Genomic DNA, 20,991 nt, shown 5'->3' on the forward strand with positions numbered 1-20,991 from the left:
TTTGAAGCGGGGAAGGGACAATTTAAACAAAGTGGAGGATCTCAGGGTGCGTGCAGGGGCATAGTTAGTGAATCTTTTTCTCAGATACAGGGGACCTTGATCATGAGTAGCACGGAACGCCAGCACCAGAGATTTAAACAAGATGCGCTGTGCAACAGGAAGCCAGTGGAGTGTGCGCATCTCCGCGCGGACGCTCTTCCATCTGGGGATATTAAATAATAGACGGACAGCCGCATTCTGGATAATTTGCAGGCGTTTCACCAGATATGAGGGAATGCCACTGAACAGTGCATTTGCATAGTCCAACCTAGCAAGTATGAGCGCCCGAGCAACAGACTCCCTAGCATCCCTCGGGAGCAAGGGAAAAAATTTGCGGAGCATTCTTAGAGTGGCAAAGCAAGTGCCAGTAAGCTTTTTAATGTGGTACTCGAATCTGAGATCCTCTGCGAACCAAATGCCAAGATTTTTGGCAGGTCTCCCCATCTCTTTCGGACTGGGAATGTTAGAAGGCCACAGAGTGCTCATAAACGAGGGGGGGAAAGAACCATAAAAAAGCACTTCGGATTTGTCCTCATTGCATTTCAACTGGGCCTGCGTTAACCAGCGAAATACAGAGGACAAACACAGATGGACTGTAGACGTATCCAGGTTATCATCTGGCCAAGTGAACAGCAGTTGGGTATCATCTGCATACCCTATGATCTTAGCCCCAAACTGTTCCGCTAGATAAACCAGGGGGGTGATGTAAACATTGAACAGTAAGGGGCTAAGTGTGAATCCCTGCGGGACCCCTGTAAGCAGAGGTTTGGGCTCAGAGGCATGGGGAGGCATCCAGACCTGCTGGGTCCTATCAGAAAGAAAAGAGGACAGCCAGTCTAACACAACCCCCCCAATGCCTATGGCAGACAGCCGGCCAAGGAGAAGCTCACGAGGGACGGTATCGAACGCGGCAGAGAGGTCCAATAAAATTAGGACCGCTCTGCCACCTCCGTCTAAACAGTCCCGAATGGCCTCGCTCATCTCCAACAGGGCCGTCTCGGTACTGTATGCGGCCCTAAAGCCCGATTGAGCAGGGTGGAGGGCGTTGGAGGTTTCAACAAAGCTCTCCAAGATATAGGCGCAATTTCTTCTTTCATGCGACAGGATTTTTTGCAAAATGTTATATGTGTATAATTTTTATGATTTGCTCAGAATCACAGGGGTGTTGTGCTGAGACCTAAGAAGGATTGGCAAAGCCATTAGGTCTCACCTTTGGGGCTATTGGCTCTGCCAGTGTCTTTTGTTCCTGCTACACAGCATGAGCATTTCCATCTTTAGCAATGGTTTGCAGCTATGCTGTGTAATAGCTTGGCTGCTGTGCCACATAGCAAAAGAAATGGACTATGACACAGCTAGCGTTAATGCACTTTAAAGAGAAAAAAGCACATCAGCCTTGGCTGCGTAATTTGACTTTTTTTTAAATTAGTTATAGCCACACTGCAAAGCATCCGTGTTGCTGTACAACAAGGCTACAAAACACTCATAGGCAAGACCTATTGGCTTTGCCAATTCTTGTTCTGAGAGCTGACGGTGTCCCACTGCCTGCTCTCTGTTTGAATTGCATCCATGATTCGCAGCTTAGCTGCTCCAATGGGACAGTTGCTGGTGCCCGACAGCCTGGATTATAACTGTGAAGGAGCAGGGCTCTAAGTGAGATGAAAAAGGTGTGAGGACTGGGTTTCTCTAAAAGGAGCCTGCCAAAATAAGCATACCAGAATCCTTTCCAAGAAGTGTGGCCTTTGTAATTATGGGCACGGCTTACAACTCTTAAACTAAAATCCTGTGAATTACACAGCGTGTCACCTGACTAGTATGCGACTGCTTCTCTGTGAACTTTTTGTTGTTGCATTCAGACAGATTACATAATGGTGATTATCTGCCTAAAACAAGCTAGGCCTATTACATTTGCCAATATTTGTTAGCACAATCAGTAAAAGTAGTAATAATAATGATATTGTTGGGTGTAATTAGAGTTAAAAAAAAATTCTGAAAATATGAGACTATGAATTAAACATTTGAGGTCTGTGGAAGAGATAGTGTCCTTGAGATTATCACAGTCACTCGTGTTCTCCAGTGCACATGACTTTCCTCTGCAGCCTCTCTGTGACACACTTACACCCCTTTTCTTTCCAAAGCTTTCTGAAATCCTCCACCTGCATATTTCACACCTCACCCTTTTCTTGGTCTCACCCTCTTTTCACTCTTTCCTATAAGTGAGTCCTTGTCTTTCACTTCACCATCCCCCAAACACACATAACTCAACTACACTCACCAGCAAGGTCTGCATTTTCCTTTACTTGCACCCAGTCAACAGTTCAACAGTTTTGTGCCTCCTTCACGTACTTTTGAATATAATCGCATTATGTCAAGATGGCACTCTAAGGGTGGGCCATGGACTGGATGATCAATTATACAGAGCTCCGTCCTGGCCATTATAAACACCCACTCACAAACACAACTCACAGGCATCTCAGGTAAGAGTATGCGCAATGCAAGGTTAATATGCTCCAGGAAAGAAAACTACATGAAAACAACACCCTGATAAAAGCAAATTCACTCAGGGATAAATAAAACGTGAAATGAAAACAGGAGCTACCTCACTGACATTGATTATCCTAATGGTTTGTATATTTATTGTTGAAATATTGATTTTGATAAATTGATCAGTGATTTCCCCTATAAAGCATATCATAAAGACCCAATAGGGACCCATTTAAATTTCAGGGTCATATGTACAAGCCCCTAGTACCAATGGACCATCACTGTTTTTTTTTTTTAATTTTTATTAGCGATTTGGCATCAGAATTGTATATTCGGCATAAGAAATGAACATCAATAAACAGAAACTTCTCCATTGATAATGTAGGAATACAATATATGGTTCTCCGAGCCCACATTGTGTAGTTGCAATACATGTTTGGTAGCTGAACTGACATTTCCCATCCCACGCCCCCTCCCCGACATGAATCTCCGGCTGCAATAGATAGGTAGCATATGCCGCTTATGTACAACTATATATCAATATCTTGTATGACTCTAGGTGTATTAGGTAACAATTACTATATGTGTTCGGGTACCCACTGGACTTTCTCTACCACACCATCACCGCCCCTATCATCACCCTCGGGTTTCATCATGTAGTCAACACAGTTACTTTAAAAGTTTATGGGCTAGCTTCAGGGTCAGTTGAAGATTGTGGAAGCTCACAGATATTCGCTCGGGATTCGTTCCATTTCCCCCATATCTTGGTCCATTTTTTGGGACAGCCCCTATGGGTATAGACTGGTCTTTCCGCCACCATTGCCGCATCCATGTCATTTTCCCACTGTGTCTGTGTGGGCACTGTTCCAGATCCCCAGTTCCTAGCAATATTCCTCTTCGCAATTGCTAACCCGACCATCGCCCAAGTCTGTAGTCCTAGGCTGAGGTCTGTAGGCTTCCATATGTTTCATAGGCAACACCCGGGATCTAGCTGGACCGCTACCTCACCCACCTCTGAGATTTCAGTCAGTACCCGCTCCCAATAGGCTTGTATTTTAGGACATTCCCATATGATATGAAAGTACGTTCCTATGAGCCCGCAACCTCTTAGACAGATTGGATCAGGTGTATGACCCAGTTTGTGCAACATGGTGCGAGAGTAGTATATGCGGTGTAACACATTAAGTTGTATTAGTTTTAGCCGGGACGGGATAACCGCCTCCTTGGCCGATGCCAGCGCATCAATCCAGTCCGAGTCCTCTATGCCTCCTAGCTCTACCTCCCACTTGCTACGCAGCACAACCATAGGATCCGGGAGATTGTTCACTAGTTTACGGTACGTTTGTGAGATAGCTTTTTTGTCCAAATAGTCAGTGAGAAGTCTGTCTTCAAGGGGAGAGGAGTCAGCTAATTTAGTACCTGGTGGGATTGCACTCTGTAGTGCGTGCCTAATTTGGATGTATCGGTACAGTTCAGTATCCGCCATTTCATACCTCTCTTGTAGAGCTACAAATGATATAATTTCTCCCCTAATCCATAGGTCCCCTATCTTCGTGATGCCGATGAGGTCCAATTGCCTGAAACCCTTGGTGTAAGTCCAGGGTGCCAAGGCGGGGTGTCTCCCGGAGCGGGGTGGCCAATGTGAGCCCTCCCTCCCATCCCAGGGCTCTTTGTGCCGTGTGCCAGATTTAGATCGTGTGAGCGGGGGGGCCTGTGGGTGTGTGCCGCTTTTTATTAGTGTAGAGGGCCTTCATCAAGTGGTCCACAGGAAGTACATGTCTGTCAAGTCTGTATGCTGGGTCATGCTGTGGAGCGTGAAGCCATTGGTTTACAATCATCAGCTGTGCAGCCCAATAGTACAGTTTGACACTCGGTAAGGCTATACCCCCGTCGTACCAACTACGGACCAGTTTAGATTGCGCTATACGGGCCGGTTTCCCATCCCAAAGTAAGGAGGGGACCTCTGCGTCAATAGCTTTAAAATAGGAAAGAGGGACCGGGAACGGGGTGTTGCGGAGTACATAGATGAACCTGGGGAGTGCAAGCATTTTAAAGAGTGCTGGCCTTCCCAGAAGCGTCAGTGGGAGGGATCTCCAATGTGTGACATCCGATTTGAGCCTCTGCAGGGGTTTCATAAAATTTTCTTCCACGAATACAGACTCTTGTGGGGTAACGTAGATGCCTAAATATTCAAACCCTCTGGTCACTGTTTGTAATGTGCAGTCAGGGGGCAGGGCTGGCACTTGGGCGTATAGCAAATATAATAGTGATTTTGTCCAATTTATGGTGTAGCCTGATACTGCCCCATATTTCGTGGGGACGTGCATCAGGGCTTTTATTGAATCTGTGGGGGACATTAAATATATCAGCACGTCATCGGCATAAAGTGAGATGCGGTCCTCCCAACCCGCCTCCCATGTGATTCCACGAATCAACGGCTCCGTACGTATTCTCATCGCCAGCGGTTCTAAGATAAGCGCAAAGAGAAGCGGGGATAACGGGCACCCTTGTCGTGTCCCGCGTCCTAGCGTGAATTCCTTTGAGATATGGCCATTGGCTACCACTTGGGCTAGAGGCGTCTTATATAATAGCTTGACCCACCCGCAGAATTTGGGGCCAAAACCCATTTTTTGGAGCACCGCAAATAAAAACGGCCACTCCACAAGGTCAAACGCCGTTGTGGCGTCTAAGGATAGGATAGCCGCATCCTCCTGCAGTAGCGGAATGCGGTGTAGTACCCCATTAAGACGCCTAAGATTAAGGGAGGTGTTTCGTCCAGGCATAAAGCCGGACTGGTCTGGGTGAACCAAAGTCGTGAGGTAGGGTTGCAGTCAGAGTGCCAACATTTTTGCCAGTATTTTTGCGTCCGCGTTCATTAATGATATCGGACGATATGAGGATGGCATATCCGATGGCTTTCTCACATCACTGTTTTTTGACGGTCCGGTGGTGGTATGCCTGGCATCCTCTCATACCTCTTTTACTATTCCAATCCCCAAAAACAAGCCTTTCTAAACCCTTCCCTCTTACTCTTCCCCCTCCACAACCCTTTTACTCATCCCAAGCCTCCTTCTACTGGTATGACCTCCAAAATAAAACAAGCATTTGCAATGCAATAGTCTCGCATTAGGAAAGTTTGAGCTATTGGTATTGTAAATGACACATTTTTTATTTATGTGTTGGTTTTGAAAATAGCGAAATTAATAGCTTTGTCATTTACAATGCCAATAGTTTTAACTTTCGCAAATGTGACACCTATAGCATTTGTAATGAAATATGTGTTGCATTTACGTGACTTAGATGTATTGATATTACAAATTACAATGGCTTTTAATTTTTTTAATAATACTTAAATAAAAGCTATTGTAATTAATAATGGCAATAGCTTAAACTTTTGTAAATAACTTTTGTTCAGTGTATTTTATTGTGACAAAAAACCAAGAACAGAAGTGAAATATTAACATCTTTTTGTGACATTTGTAATAAAGCTTGAAACATTGAGAGAACATATTTGAACCAGTTGTTGTTGAATGGTTGCACAGACTGATGCTGTGGTGGCGCTGAGTGATGTTATGGTGGCGAGGAGTGATGCTGTGGCGTTCAGTAATGCTGTGGTAGTTCATAGTGATGTTGTGGTGCCCTTGAGTGATGTTGTGGTGCCCCTGAGTGATGCTGTGGTGGTGCTGAGTGATGCTGTGGTGATGCAATAGATAGAGTGAGTGCGATAGATAGATAGATAGAGTGAGGGCGATGGATAGATAGAGGGAGGGCGATAGATAGATAGACAGATAAATAGAGGGAGGGTGATAGATAGATAGAGGGAGGGCGATAGATAGATAGAGTGAGGGCGATAGATAGAGTGAGGGCTATAGATAGATAGATAGAGTGAGGGCGACAGATAAATAGAGGGAGGGCGATAGATAGATAGAGTGAGGGCGATAGATAGATAGATAGACAGATAGATAGATAGATAGATAGATAGATAGATAGATAGATAGATAGATAGATTAATAGATAGATAGATAGATAGATAGATAGATAGATAGATAGATAGATAGATAGATAGATAGATAGATAGATAGATAGATAGATAGATAGATAGATAGATAGATAGATAGATAGATAGATAGATAGATAGATAGATAGATAGATAGATAGATAGATAGATAGATAGATAGATAGATAGATAGATAGATAGATAGAGGGGGATAGATAGATAGAGTGAGGGCGGTTGATAGAGTGATGGCGATGAATAAAGTGAGTGCGATAGATAGACAGATAGAGTGAGGGCGATAGATAGATCACAGATAGATAGAGTGAGGGCATTAGATAGATAGAGTGAGGACAAAAGATAGATGGATAGATAGATAGAGTGAGGGCCATATATAGAGTGAGGGCGATAGATAGATAGATAGATAGATAGAGTGAGGGCGATAGATAAATAGAGGGAGGGCGATAGATAGATAGAGTGAGGGTGATAGATAGATAGATAGATAGATAGAGTGAGGGCGATAGATAGATAGACAGATAGATAGAGTGAGTGCGATAGATAGATAGATAGACAGATAGATAGAGTGAGGGCGACAGATAAATAGAGGGAGGGCGATAGATAGATAGAGTGAGGGCGATAGATAGATAGATAGATAGATAGATAGATAGATAGATAGATAGATAGATAGATAGATAGATAGATAGATAGATAGATAGATAGATAGATAGATAGATAGATAGATAGATAGATAGATAGATAGAGGGGGATAGATAGATAGAGTGAGGGCGATCGATAGAGTGATGGCGATGAATAGAGTGGGTGCGATAGATAGACAGATAGAGTGAGGGCGATAGATAGATAGACAGATAGATAGAGTGAGGGCGATAGATAGATAGAGGGCGATAGATAGATAGAGTGAGGGAAATAGATAGATGGATAGATAGATAGAGTGAGGGTCAAAGATAGATAGATAGACAGATAGATAGATAGATAGACTGATAGATAGATAGATAGATAGATAGATAGATAGATAGATAGATAGATAGATAGATAGATAGATAGACAGACAGACAGACAGACAGACAGACAGACAGACAGATAGATAGATAGATAGATAGATAGATAGATAGATAGATAGACAGACAGACAGACAGACAGACAGACAGACAGACAGACAGACAGACAGACAGACAGACAGACAGACAGACAGACAGACAGACAGACAGACAGACAGATAGATAGATAGATAGATAGATAGATAGATAGATAGATAGATAGATAGATAGATAGATAGATAGATAGATAGATAGATAGATAGAAAGATAGATAGATAGATAGATAGATGGAGTGAGGGCGATAGATAGATAGATAGATAGATAGATAGATAGATAGATAGATAGATAGATAGATAGATAGATAGATAGATAGATAGATAGATAGATAGAGTGAGGGCGATAGATAGAGTGAGGGGGATAGATAGATAGAGTGAGGGCGACAGATAGATAGAGTGAGTGCGATAGATAGATAGAGTGAGGGCGATAGATAGATAGAGTGAGGCTGATAGATAGATAGAGTGAGGTGGCCCCGTGGTGGCGGTGGTGGTGGTGGTGGACGTGGTGGTGGTGGATGTGGTGGTGGTGGACGTGGTGGTGGTGAAAGTGGTGGTGGTGGAGGACGTGGTTGTGTTGTGGGTGGGTGTGGTGGTGGTGGAGGTGGTGGTGGTGGTGGAGGTGATGGTGGTGGTGGTGGCGGTGGTGGTGGAGGTGGTGGTTGTGGACTTAGTGGTGGAGGTGGTGGTGGGTGTGGTGGACGCGGTGGTGGTGGACGCGGTGGTGGTGGACGTGGTGATGGTGGATGCGGTGGTGGTGGACGTGCTGGTGGTGGAGTGGTGGTGGTGGACGTGGTGGTGGTGGACGTGGTGGTGGTGGACGTGGTGGTAACCGTGGTGGTGGTTCCTAAAAACCATGTTAGAAACACGAATGTCTTTGGTAAACATAAACGTGATCCCATGGAAAAAACAATACAACCTCAAAAAGTTATGGATTTTGGTGTGTGACAAAGACCCATGTAGATTTACAGAAAAAACTGACAGGTTGTTTGAAAGCCATTTCAGTGGGGTTGTCTTCTACCGTAGGTAGAGCAAAAGGAGGTGATCCTTCAAGGCTTCCAGAAGGCACGAAGAGAAATCGTGTGAAAAGGAAAGCTTTGCCCACAATAAAGCTCAACTTTTACATTCCAAAATTAGTTGCTAAATGACTACGCCCCTCATCAATCTTCTGCAGATTACAACAATCCACACACCAATAACTACCACCACTTAGAACTGTAAAACAGCCATGGAGGGAGAAACGAAAGTCCCAACTGGATCGCTGTTCTGCCAGAAACCAATTCATGAAGAAAACTGATGCAATCTAATTTGTGAAGTGTAGTCAGTAAAGGAGTCACACGAATAGATTTCTATTCTAAGGGGGAAACTTACTATTAAAATATATAACACCGCAGTTCAATCCCACACAGAAATAGAAACCTTCAATGTAGCTTTTTGGCATTTCTTTTGTACCGTGCTATTTTTCGCCCATCGATTAATTCCTCCATTCAGCGAAAAAGGTTTCCGAATGAGGTCACATCCCAGCATCGGGAGGCAGAACTGGATGCAGGGAGACTTCCCAGACAGTATCCAGATTTGCTCACAGATCTGCCGACGGGAACAAAAGAGTCCCTGCCCCGCTGTCAAAACCTGGTCGCCCCCTGACTCTGTATGGAAGAAAATGCGCTGGGCTTGCTGCCAAACTCGCACGCCATAGATACTGACTGTCATGCGGCATCGGCGCAATTTGTCAGCTTACTGATAAAAGAAAACAGATATTGGAAAGAATTAGTGTTCCCAGCATGCGCTCTTTAAAATTGAGACGCTGCGTTACTCGTGTAGACACAGAGCATACGCAAAGATACATAAGGTCGCATATATTCATGGATCAATTTTATAATGTTGCAACATATATGATGATACTGTAACAAACACGTGCACATTCTAAGTGATGTGGCCAGTACCCTTTCCTTATGGGTACAGCAGATGTTTCTAATTTGGCAGGATGTATAGTGATACATTCCAACACTTGCATTGTAGCGGAGCAACGCTGCCCCCGGGATGTCACCACATAGGAAACTAAATTGTGCCTCCGAGTAAAAAAAACGCCGGAAGGCTGTCGCTGTACGAGGACCGGGAACCGGAAGCTGAAAAGGACAATATTTTCTGATGTGTCGGGAAAAGGCAGGAGAAACTGTTACGCGGAATTTAAATAAGAACGTAGCTAGGACAAGTGAAATGTCACTCGCTGGTGAGTCAAAGAAGTGTACGCAGGCTGTATTCTCATGAATATAAAATAACAGTATAAGTGTAAGTGCCCATATTCGCACAGCCAGGTTATGGTAATGCCCTTGAGCTTTGTAACACACTCTCGGCAAGGATGGCGCCTCTCACAAATAAAAAACAAGTGCCAATGAAGGAAGTGGGTGGCAAATGGTGAGCAATTTCGCGGCCGCTTTGATGTTCTCAGTGGCCGCGCGGCTCACTGAGAACATCAAAGCGGCCACGAAAATGCTCCCACAGCCTGCAGGCGGACAGATGGTGTGCGCTTTGATGTTCTTGTCTTGTCTTGCTTTGTGGGAGGGGTTGGGGGAGCGAACTGCTGTGCACGCGCCTGGCTCACATGAACTGTATGCGATCCGCAGTGGGTAGACATTTTCGGTCTGCTTACTATAAATCTCGCCTATCATCCCTTCGGGATGTAATAGGCGAGACCTAAAAAAACAGAAAAGTCTAAATTAGGAGTGGGCACGGAACTCCACTCCGCCTACGGAATTTGCGGAATGTTGCCTACTCCACATTTTGCGGAATAGGCGGAGTAGGCAGCACCCCACACACACTGTAAATGTAAATGTGCTGGACTTGTAAAGCGCACAGCTGCCCGTAAGCGTCCCGGCGCTTGCTTAGGGAACCCGTCCTGGTATTCCCCTGTGAGAAACCCCGGCAGGGTGTCCACAAGGTGAAAGCCAGGCATCCTGCCGCGAGGGGCCGTAGTGGAGATTAAGCAAGCTATTGCCCAGAGTCGCAGAGTGTGACCCCGTGAGTTGAGTAGGCACCAGAGCGAGAATTGTCGAGTCTGTGGAATTTTGAGCCCGAGACCTGCCGAGGCGGGGAATCGAACCCTGGTCCACGGTCGATCTCAGCTTCCGGGTCTGCCGCCTCTAGCCACTGAGCCACGCTTCTCCAGCGGCGGAGCGGAGTTGGCACCAGCCCCTGCCTCCCTCCCACCCTATTATAACAATTAAATTAGGTGTAAAAACAATTTAAAAGTAAAGGAAACGTATTACCTGAGATGTGGCGTCCCGGGGCTCCCTCTTCCGCCTTCATCGCGACTTCAGCATCAAAACTATGCGCAGTTTTGATGCTCCCTCTTCCTCCTTCATCATCAAAACTGCGCATGTGCGGGCCCGCACATGCGCAGTTTTGATGAAGAAGTCGGCGAAGAGGGAGCCCCAGGACGCTGCATCTCAGGTAAGACGTTTCCTTTACTCTTAACTTGTTTTTACACCTAATTTAATTTTTATAATAGTGTGGGAGGGAGGCAGGTGGCATGTAGTGGGGCTAAGCGGAGTGTGCAGAGATTGTCCCCCCTCCGTGGCACTCTGCGTAGCCCCACTACGCATACTACACCCACCCCTAATTCCTGCTTCCTCTATCCCTCCACTTTTCTTTTCAATCCAAATAGCAGAGTAACATGTTCACCTCTCAAATTAATTTCATATTTCACTCTACTAATTCACCACTAATCCTTTATGGGTTCCAGAGTAGCGTGCTAGTCGCCAAAAAAGAGCTTCAACACCTAATCAATTGTAGCAAGCGCTATATAAATACAAACCTTTTTCCCTCTTCTAGCTCTACGCTATCCTTCTCAATCCAAATAACTGACTAACATACCACCACACAATTTACTTTCATATTTCACTACACTAATTCACCACTAATCCTTTATGGGTTCCAGAGTAGCGTGCTACTCGCCAAAAAAAAAAGAAACAAAAAAATAACGCTTCAACATCTCATCAGGGGTAGCAAGCGCTGTATAAATGAAAACCTTTTTCCCTCCGCTATCCTTCTCAATCCAAATAACTGACCAAAAAAGAGCTTCAAAACCTCATCAGGGGTAGCAAGCGCTATATAAATGCAAACCTTTTATCCACTTCTATCCCTCCGCTTCCTGCATATAAACAATCATTCCTACAATGCTGGCCCCCTTGCACTATGGTGCAAGTGCGCATGCATTGACACTGGGCAGCTAATTTTAGCAACAGCAGTAGTGAAGACAAAGGGGTGCGTTGAATTGTAGTAAACACGGTGCATTCCTGTGCTTTGAAAATATTGGAGCGTGGCACTATCAAAGTTGGCACAGCTCTGCGCTCCGACATTTAGTTGTAAATGTGCCCCTCAGTTTTTAATTACTGACTCAGGCCCAGACCTGTCAAAGCCATGAGAGAGAGGTTATGGTGTCCAGCTAGCCTGTTCTTTGAGGGAGAACAATGCCGCTATCCGATCAGGCACCTGTTTGAAAGAGGAGGTTATGTATATCTGCCACTAGCAGCATGTGCTTCACCGCTGGGGAGTGAGAAGGACTGGCAGCAGTGCAGGTATGAAAGATTAAAGTGATTAAAGGTCTAGCCTATGACAACCAAAGGAAGGGTGTGCAGCAATGGTCTTTAAAATGATGTGCCGTGCTTCATGTAAATACATTTGACCATCTTCTATATATTTTCCAACAATAATTCTATGTAATGCAAAAAACTTTAAGAGAGCTGAAACTCTTTATGAGGCTTGAGGGCACACCCTCTAACAGATATAAAATAAAATTGATTTGGAGTTGTGCTTTTGTATGCAGGGTAGAACATAGCTAGCAAGACAAAACATTTCATATAAGGTCACGGAATAGTGACTTTAAAAATGTTAAAAACAAGATTACATGTTACTTTTATCTCGCAATAAATTCTATATGAGACTTTCAAAAAAATATAGCAAGCAAAGGGGTCAAAATGGGCAAGGGTGTCTCTTTTATTTTGTCACATTAGCGTACCAGTTTGGCAAGTGAATCCATGTAATGTACAACTCCTCCAGCCAGATGGCCACTCCGTTTTTCTTTCACTAAAATCACAGCACTGTTTCCAGCATGAGGCTCGCTGGTGCATACCAAATGCTCCTTTTGGCCACGGCTTTCCCCCTCCTATAAAGCTCATGCGCCCAGGGAGCCCACCCCAAAGTTTGAAAAAGCTTGGTATCAAGTTTACTTGGCACGCAAGAATCAACTGTGGGCCTGTGATAGAAGAGCAGCCCACTGTTCCCTAGTGTTAGGACACTGGGTCTGGCAGCCCGCGCTGCACTGCTATGAGAGGAAACTCTTGAGCACCTGTGTGGCTGTGCACCTCCCCAAGGGTTGCCGAGGGCAGGACCCGCGTCAAAGGCGAGGGGGTCTAGCAGCCTGGTTGTCCAATACCTTCTGAATTGGTACAATAGGCAGAGATGTAACTATGATCCTAAAAACACCTTGGTGTAAGACGCTCCAATATCGAAGGGACCCCGCACACCATTGGAGCCCCACCCGCTGTTCGCTCCAGGCCCTAGTAAATGTGGGAGCCTGCTCTATCACTGTCGTGAAGGTGTGTGATTCTGACAGCTAGTTTGTTACTTTCTAAAGTAAGACTGTTAGCACTTATACGTTTCTATGGGTTTGCATATGAAATGCATAGCTGTTAGTAGACAGTTTACTTTTCTTTTTAATCAAATTAGAGATATATGGCGTCTCCCTTAGAAAATTAAACCAGAGGTGTATATAGATGACCTTTTAAATATAATGCCAACAATGATCATATTTTATTACAATTCTGAAAAGCTGGTTCTATATTTTTCAGATGCCAGGCTATGATGCTCTCCTGTCCGTCTGCCGCAGCATTTCTAGGCGCAAGAAGGTGTCCACAGTTAACCCTGAAGGATCAAACTTATGCCGCTGTTTGTCCACCCTGGATTTGGTGGCTTTGGGGGTCGGCAGCACCTTGGGAGCTGGAGTGTACATCCTGGCCGGAGAGGTGGCGAAGGCAGACTCTGGGCCCAGCATCATCATCTCCTTCATGATTGCAGCACTGGCATCCATCCTGGCAGGGCTATGCTACGCAGAATTTGGAGCCAGGGTCCCCCTGACGGGCTCTGCATACCTGTATAGCTATGTGACTGTTGGGGAGCTGTGGGCGTTCATCACAGGATGGAATCTAATATTGTCCTATGTAATCGGCAAGTGACTGTCTTTGTTCACAGTAGTAGGGCTTTTGCTTGGAGAAAACAATCAACAAACAAGACGACCCTAGACATCTCTAGTATTTGCTGCTACAGCCATGGGGAAGAAACATCCTCCTCTACCAGACGCCCCTCAAACCACAGAGCCCCTCTCTAACACATGTCCATTAAACCGGGATACCAACCAACTGTTACTACATGCTCTTCAAACCATAGGATAGGCAACCTTCTCTACCGCTTCCTATTAAACCTTGGGATTGGCAACCATCTCTAACACACACACATCAAACCAATAGATCTCAATACATTGCTACCACAAGCCCATCAAGCCCATCAAGCCAAGGCATATCTGACCACCTTTACTACATGACTATCAAACCAAAGGATTACCAACTACATCTACCAGATAAGCAACATCCTTGAGGTTCCATATAACCTTCATCTGATAACCATTTACAAGTGGGATTCCCAGCCATCGTTAAATCATAAGCCACCCCAGCTAAATGTCCCACAAATCAAAGAGTTTTTAAACCTCTTCCACCACTGGAATCCCAACTACCTCTAACACATGGTGTAGTAATCACGCTGGACAAAGGTAGGTGTAAGTTGATTTATTGTAAAGGCTACACAGTAGACAAGACTTCACAGCCAGCTTCCCATCCAGCTCCAACTGCCCACAGTCTTTAAACAATACATTCCTAACAGTAATGCTACCTGGCAACAATAGAACTTCAGGGAGAGAATGGACAGAGAGAGCTAAGAACTCTCTGCTTCCAGTACTAAGCATGAACACAACATATGGACACAACATATGAATACTACATATCCTCCTTCCTCATAAACAACAAAAAACAAAAAAATGCAGTGCAGAACACCAACCCAAGTTTACACACAAAACCTATTGGGATGAATATGGTTCTGGAGCTTATTCTAACGGAAACCCCTGACGAGTCACCCACACATCCGGTTTCGTCTGCACTCTCTTGATTAACCTTCCTCTTTACCTTAACAATTCTGCCCACATTCCACCATTTTCCACCCTCATCCTAGACAGCATTTCTCCCAACCTTCACCACAGTAGTCAGAGCGCCAAAATTGTACAAGCCCTTTTTCACATGGACAGGTGACTTAACCCGCACCAAATCATCCATAAACACAGGAACAGTCGTGACTCCTTTCTTTTGATCACACCAGCACTAATGTTTAGTCTGCGATTTCAACACATTCTCTTTCACACTATCCATAAGACTCTCCACATCAGAATCTGACTTGATCCACTTGTTCATTCATCCTGGTTTAAAACTTGTGTTGGCCCTCCTCCCCCTCAATACTTCAAATGGATAAATATTGGTGGTGGAGTGAGGAGTGGTTCTGTAGAACCACAACATGTTGTCCAAAGACTTGCCCACATCATGGTTGCTCAACTTTACCCACTTGACACACTCACCCACCACTCTGTTCATAAGCTGAACAAGACCATTGCTTTGTGGGTGATGAAGGGAACTCTTCACATGCTTGATATTGCAAGAGTCAAGAAAAGATTTAAATTCACCACTCACAAATTGTGTACCCTTATCCGAAACCAGCACCTCAGGAAAACCCTCTCTCGTGCAAACCTCCGTGATATACAACACTAGGCTGGATGCACTAGGGTCCTTGACCATCTTGACTTCTGGCCATTGGATGAAAAATCAACCAGAACAAAAATATAGCGGGAACCTCCAGGTAAGAACTCGAAAGGACCCATAATATCTAACCCAACCTTGACCCACGGCTCAGAAGGACAATCAATGGAAGGGAGGGGTAGTGTTGCCACTTTCAAACTTTTGTCTGCAGAAACAAACACAACACAATTCCCCACTGCATTCATGCTAGGCCACCAAAAGGTCTCACAGATGTGACGTTTGGTGAGGGTTGCCACCAGATGGCTTTCATGGGCTTTGCTGCTGATCTCCCTCCTAATACCATGAGGAGAAATTAGTTTATCTTAGCGCAGCAAAAGTCCATCTTCGAAGGATATTTCCGCTTCTACCTTCCAATAAGGTTGTAGACGGGAGATAAGACTTTCTCCCTGGGCCAACCATTTCTGACTAGATCACAAATCTGCTGTAAAACCACATCCTCCCTTAATGCAGTCATCCAATTCTCCTTAAAGTAAAGATTAAACTCTGATAATTCCAGGGCATGTACGAAACAATCCCAGAGTCTTCTTCACATAGTTCATGAAATTCCTGTCCATCACCTTCATCACTGCTCAAAGGGAACCGGGGCAAAAACTCAGTCCTTCTATTCCTACCACCAGATATATGAATTACATCAAATTGATATTGCATTAAGCGAGAAACCATTCTCAATATCCTTGGTGTACCACACTTGTTAGCAGCTGTGCCCAGAATACTGACCAATGGTTTGTGATGTGTCCGCAGCAGAAAACATCTACCCCATACATAGGGGAGAAACTTCTCTACTGCCCACAGACAAGCCCACAGCTCCCTTTCAATGACAGAATACTGTAACTCTGCATCCTTCAAAACTCTGGAAGCAAACGCTACAGTGCCCTTTTCATTTTGAAAAGTTTGTGTCAAAACCACACCCAATCCAACTTGGCTAGCATCGACTATTATGCTGCATGGAAAATCAAGGTCATATGGCTTAAGAGCTTTACTCTCGCTCAAACACAGCTTTACTTGCCAGAAGGCCAAAGCACACTCATTGGACCACTAAAATTTGACTCCTTTCCTAGGTAGATTGCTAATAGGGCGTACAATGGTAGTAAAATCTGGAATAAAGCATGAGTAATACTCAAAGAGACCCAACAGTGACTGCACACCTGTCTTGTTAACAGGAGTAGTGAGGCCAACAATGACAACTAAAAGACCTTTCTGAGGTCTAATGCCTTCTTTAGAAACGAGATGACTCAGATATTCCACCTCTTCACATAACAACTTACATTTTTCAGGCTTAAACACAACACCATGCTTCTCAAAAATATCCATTACTCTGCACAAAATACTGTTATATGACTGAACATCCTTTGCATGAATAAGAACATCGTCTTGGAATACTAACACACCTTCCACAGAGCCTAACACATTTTGCATTACTCTCTGAAATACAGAGGCAGTGGATGCCAAACCAAACGGCAGTCTTTTGTACTGCAAAGTTACTAAAGGGGAGACAAAGGCTGTAAATCAGGATGTAATTCAATCTGGTGATAGCGAGATCCAGCTTGGAGAAATACTTAGAACCTCTGATACACACAAACAAGTCACAAATCTTGGGAAGGGGATGTGACTCCACCCAGATTTCTTTATTTAGAGAACTCAAATCAACGCACACACGTAATTTTCCACACCTCTTGCATGCTATCACCAAGGGAGACAACCATAAAGATGACTCGGTGGGTTTGATGATCCCCATATCACACAAAGACCTTAGTTTTTTGTCCAGGTCTGCCCTCACACTAAACAAGACACTCCTCAGTTTGTGTTTCACAGGTGAAATGCTATCTTTCACAATATTTGTATGTTTGAAACCACATATTTTTCCTAGACCTTCACCAAAAACTGAGGGAAATCTGTTCTTCCATTTGTAACCCACCTCATCACAACCAACCACTAAAACTTGCTCCGTGGCACCTGATCTAAGAACCATACCGAAACCATCCTAAAATATTCAATCCTTTGAGGGAAACGTAAACTTTACTTTTGATCCTCCTTCCTTTGAACATGAGTACATCCTCAATATAACCAAGAAGTTCAATTCTATGCCCTTCATAGGAAACCGGAGAATGGTCTGGTGGCAAGAGTACCCTATCACCCCAACTTTCCTCGAATAGCTTCTGGGTAATCATCGTAATTCTGGCACACATATCAACTAACAAATTAAGGACTTTACACCCAACAGCCACCTCACCAACGGGATCAACGTAAATTTGAGAGATCGCCCTCAATAGGTTCAGATCCATCAGCAACCAAACCCACTTGAACCTGTCACAATCAAAACGACCTCTGAATCAGATACATAATCAGAGTCCACCAAACATGCAACAGCTTTCTTTTGGCTGTTTTTCTTTTGACATACTTTGGCAAAATGTCCCGTTTTCTTGCAATAATTGCACACCACATTGGCTGTAGTACATCTTCCTCTTTTGGGGTGTGGCGGATTACCACTACTAAAACACATTGTTTTTAAACTGGTGATCTTAACTTAACTCTTGCAGGCATTCCATTAAGAAAATCTTTCGGTTTCAACTTTCCACTTCCAACCACAACATTTACAGGCTCAAGAACTTTTTCATCTAACTCTTTCAACAAAATTTGGGAAATTTCAATACTTTGGGCCAATTTGATAGTTTTGCCAAGTGATAGGTTTCTCATAGATAATGTTTGCCTGATTTATTTGTCCTTACATTGGCAAATAAACGGATCCCTGATCAATTCATTGGTGAACATCTCAAATTGACAAACTGATGCCAGCCTGCCTAACACCGATATATAAGCATCAACATCCTCACCCACGCCCTGTTTTCATTTAAAAAATGAATGCCTACGGATCATGAGACTAGGTTGTTGCTCAAACCTAGTCTTAAGCTTGGTAATGGTGTCTTGGTATTCATCTATGATGTTACCGTCTTGATGTGTTACTTCATGTAGATGTTTGAATATAGACCTCCCCTCAAAACCCCCAAAGTGTAGCAATAGACATTTCTTTTCGTTCGGCACTGTATCTTGAAGCACCAATAGCACTGAGATAGGTTTCAAATGCGTCAAACCATACCTCCCATCTAAGAAAAGGTTCGCCGGGATTGTCTAAAAATGAGGGAGGCAGTCCAACAGCTTGCATGGTACAAATGATGCTAAGTAAATAAATAGACTATACTTGTGGCAAAGGCAGATCCTATAAAATGATAGTAGCCTTGAAGTACGTATAGAAGAGTTATAAGGGGCAAATGGCACCTGAAGAAATGTTAAAAACCACTGACCTGGGTCCTCTTAGAGAGCAGGTACAGCGCAGGGGAGAGCGAAGGAAGTTGCTGATTAAGGAACCAGTGCTGTCGATCTGGACATGGAGTTGAGTGTTGCAGCTGAAAGGGTGAGTCCAACGCACCGCGTAATTGTGACGAGTGTGGGAAAGAGCTGTGGGGTGAGCTGGAAATCAGGTGGAGTTTGAACCAGGGAATTTAAAGAAATTTGACAGCTAGAAGATTAATGCATGCGTCGGGTTTGAGGTGTAGCCAACTCGTTGGCATATTTTGTAGTAATCACACCGGACGAAGGTAGGTTTAAGTTGATTTATATTAAAGGCTACACGGTAGACAGGACTTCACAGCCAGCTTCCCATCCAGCTCCAACCGCCCTCAGTTTTTCAAACAATATATTCCTAATAGAAATGCTACCTGGTAACACTAGGACTTCAGGGAGAGAATGGGTAGAGAGAGCTAAGAACTCTCTGCTTCCAGCACTAAGCATGAACACAACATATGAACACTACACATGCCCAATAAACTAATGAGATCTGACAACTTAAAATAATTGTCAAAGTATAGAGTGCTGGCAGGTCCTTGAATGCAACGGAGCTTCATGCAGTGAACTGCCAGAGATACACTTCTGCCTCCTTCCCCAATGATACTTCAGCCCCTCCAAAGAAAACAAAAGCTTTTGTTCCTTTAATAGGCATCAGCTGGGTACAGCCTCCAATGAGGAGCAGGGAACCCACTCAGTGTATGGGTTCCCAAGTCGTCTTTCCTCCCACTGTATCATATCGGCTTCTCATCCGGTGACCTTGTGAAGGGAGAAGATATTGCAAGACACACAGTGGCACTGTTTAAGTTGGCAGGCCTGCAATCTCTTCCACATTCCCAAATATCATAGTGCCTGTGACACTTTGAGGGCATCAACTACATTTCTCACAAAGCACAAGATTCCCAACCACCTCCCCAACAGTGTCCTATAAGCCACAAGATCAATCAATGAATCAGCAAACTTTTAGAGTGCTACATATCAACCTTGAGTGTATCTAGGTGCTGTCATGGTCCAGTTGCTTAGCCGAATAGCCAGGTCTCAAGGGACTTACAAAACTCTGGAAGAGATGGGGAGGACTGTAGATGAAAGGGTAGCTTGTTTCATGTCTTCGCTGCTAGGTAGGAGAAGGAGCGATCTCAACATCTGCTATATCTGATGCAGGGGGAGGGTTAGAGAAAGGTATGCGGGGTAGAGGTATCTGGTGGGATGATGGAACTTCAAGCAGTGGTTCAATTAGGAGGGTCCACAGTTGTGTAGGGCCTTGTATGCATGGGCCAGGAGCTTGAACTAGCAGATTTTCTGTAGAGGGAGCCAGAGTTGTTCCCTGATGTAGTGGGTGATGTGGCTTTGTCTAGAAAGATCCAGGACAAGTCTGGCTGCTGCATTTTGTATGGTCTTCAGTCGGAGGTGGAGATGTAGTGCGATCCCTGCGTAGAGAGCGTTGCCGTAGTCCAGTTGGTTGGAGATGAAGGCCTACATGATGGTGCTTCTTGAGCTTTGGGATAGCCATTTGAATATCCTATGTAGCATGCAGAGGATGAAAAAGGAGGAGGAGGAGACAGAGTGGACCTGAGTCATCTTGGTTAGCTTGTCCAGAATGATGTCTAGGTTCCTAGTGCAGTCAATGTGGGTAGGAGTAGATCTGAGTTCTGAGGGCCACCAGGATGCATCCCATGGGGAGTTTTTGTTTCTGAAAACCAGTGCCTCTGTCTTGTCCATGTTAAGCTGTAGGCAGTTGTTCTTAATCCAGTTGGCAACATCTTGCTTACAGTTGTGGAAGTTGGTCTTGGATTTTGTGGTGTCTTCAGAGAGGGAGAAGATGAGTTGTGTGTTGTTGGCGTAGGATATGCTGTTGAGTCTTTGAATTTTGGTGATGCTGGCCAAAGGTGTCAAATAAGTGTTGAAGAGGGTGGGATTGAGTGAGGATCTTTGGGGTATTCCACAGATGATTTACTTGGGTTCGGAATTAAAGGGGAAAGGCAGACTTTTGCATTCTTTCGGTGAGGAAGGAGATGATCCATCTGAGATATGGTCCTTGGATTCCTATGTTGTGTAGGCTTGTGATGAGTGTGTGGTGGGAGAGTATATCAAAGGCTGGTGAAAGGTCTAGGAGAATCTGA

General features: G+C 44.5%; 1 protein-coding gene across 1 annotated transcript in view; it reads left to right on the forward strand.

Annotated features, from left to right (window-relative positions):
- LOC144769491 (cationic amino acid transporter 2-like) overlaps positions 1-20,991 on the forward strand; it is a 448,818-nt gene that overhangs the window by 247,100 nt on the left and 180,727 nt on the right. Inside the window, exon 2 of the mRNA XM_078653623.1 lies at positions 13,469-13,844. Within this exon, the coding sequence (XP_078509749.1) occupies positions 13,469-13,844 (376 nt within the window). The remainder of the gene's footprint in view (positions 1-13,468; positions 13,845-20,991) is intronic.

Source organism: Lissotriton helveticus, chromosome 7 (assembly GCF_964261635.1).
Source record: "Lissotriton helveticus chromosome 7, aLisHel1.1, whole genome shotgun sequence".
NCBI classification, from domain to species: Eukaryota; Metazoa; Chordata; class Amphibia; order Caudata; family Salamandridae; genus Lissotriton; species Lissotriton helveticus.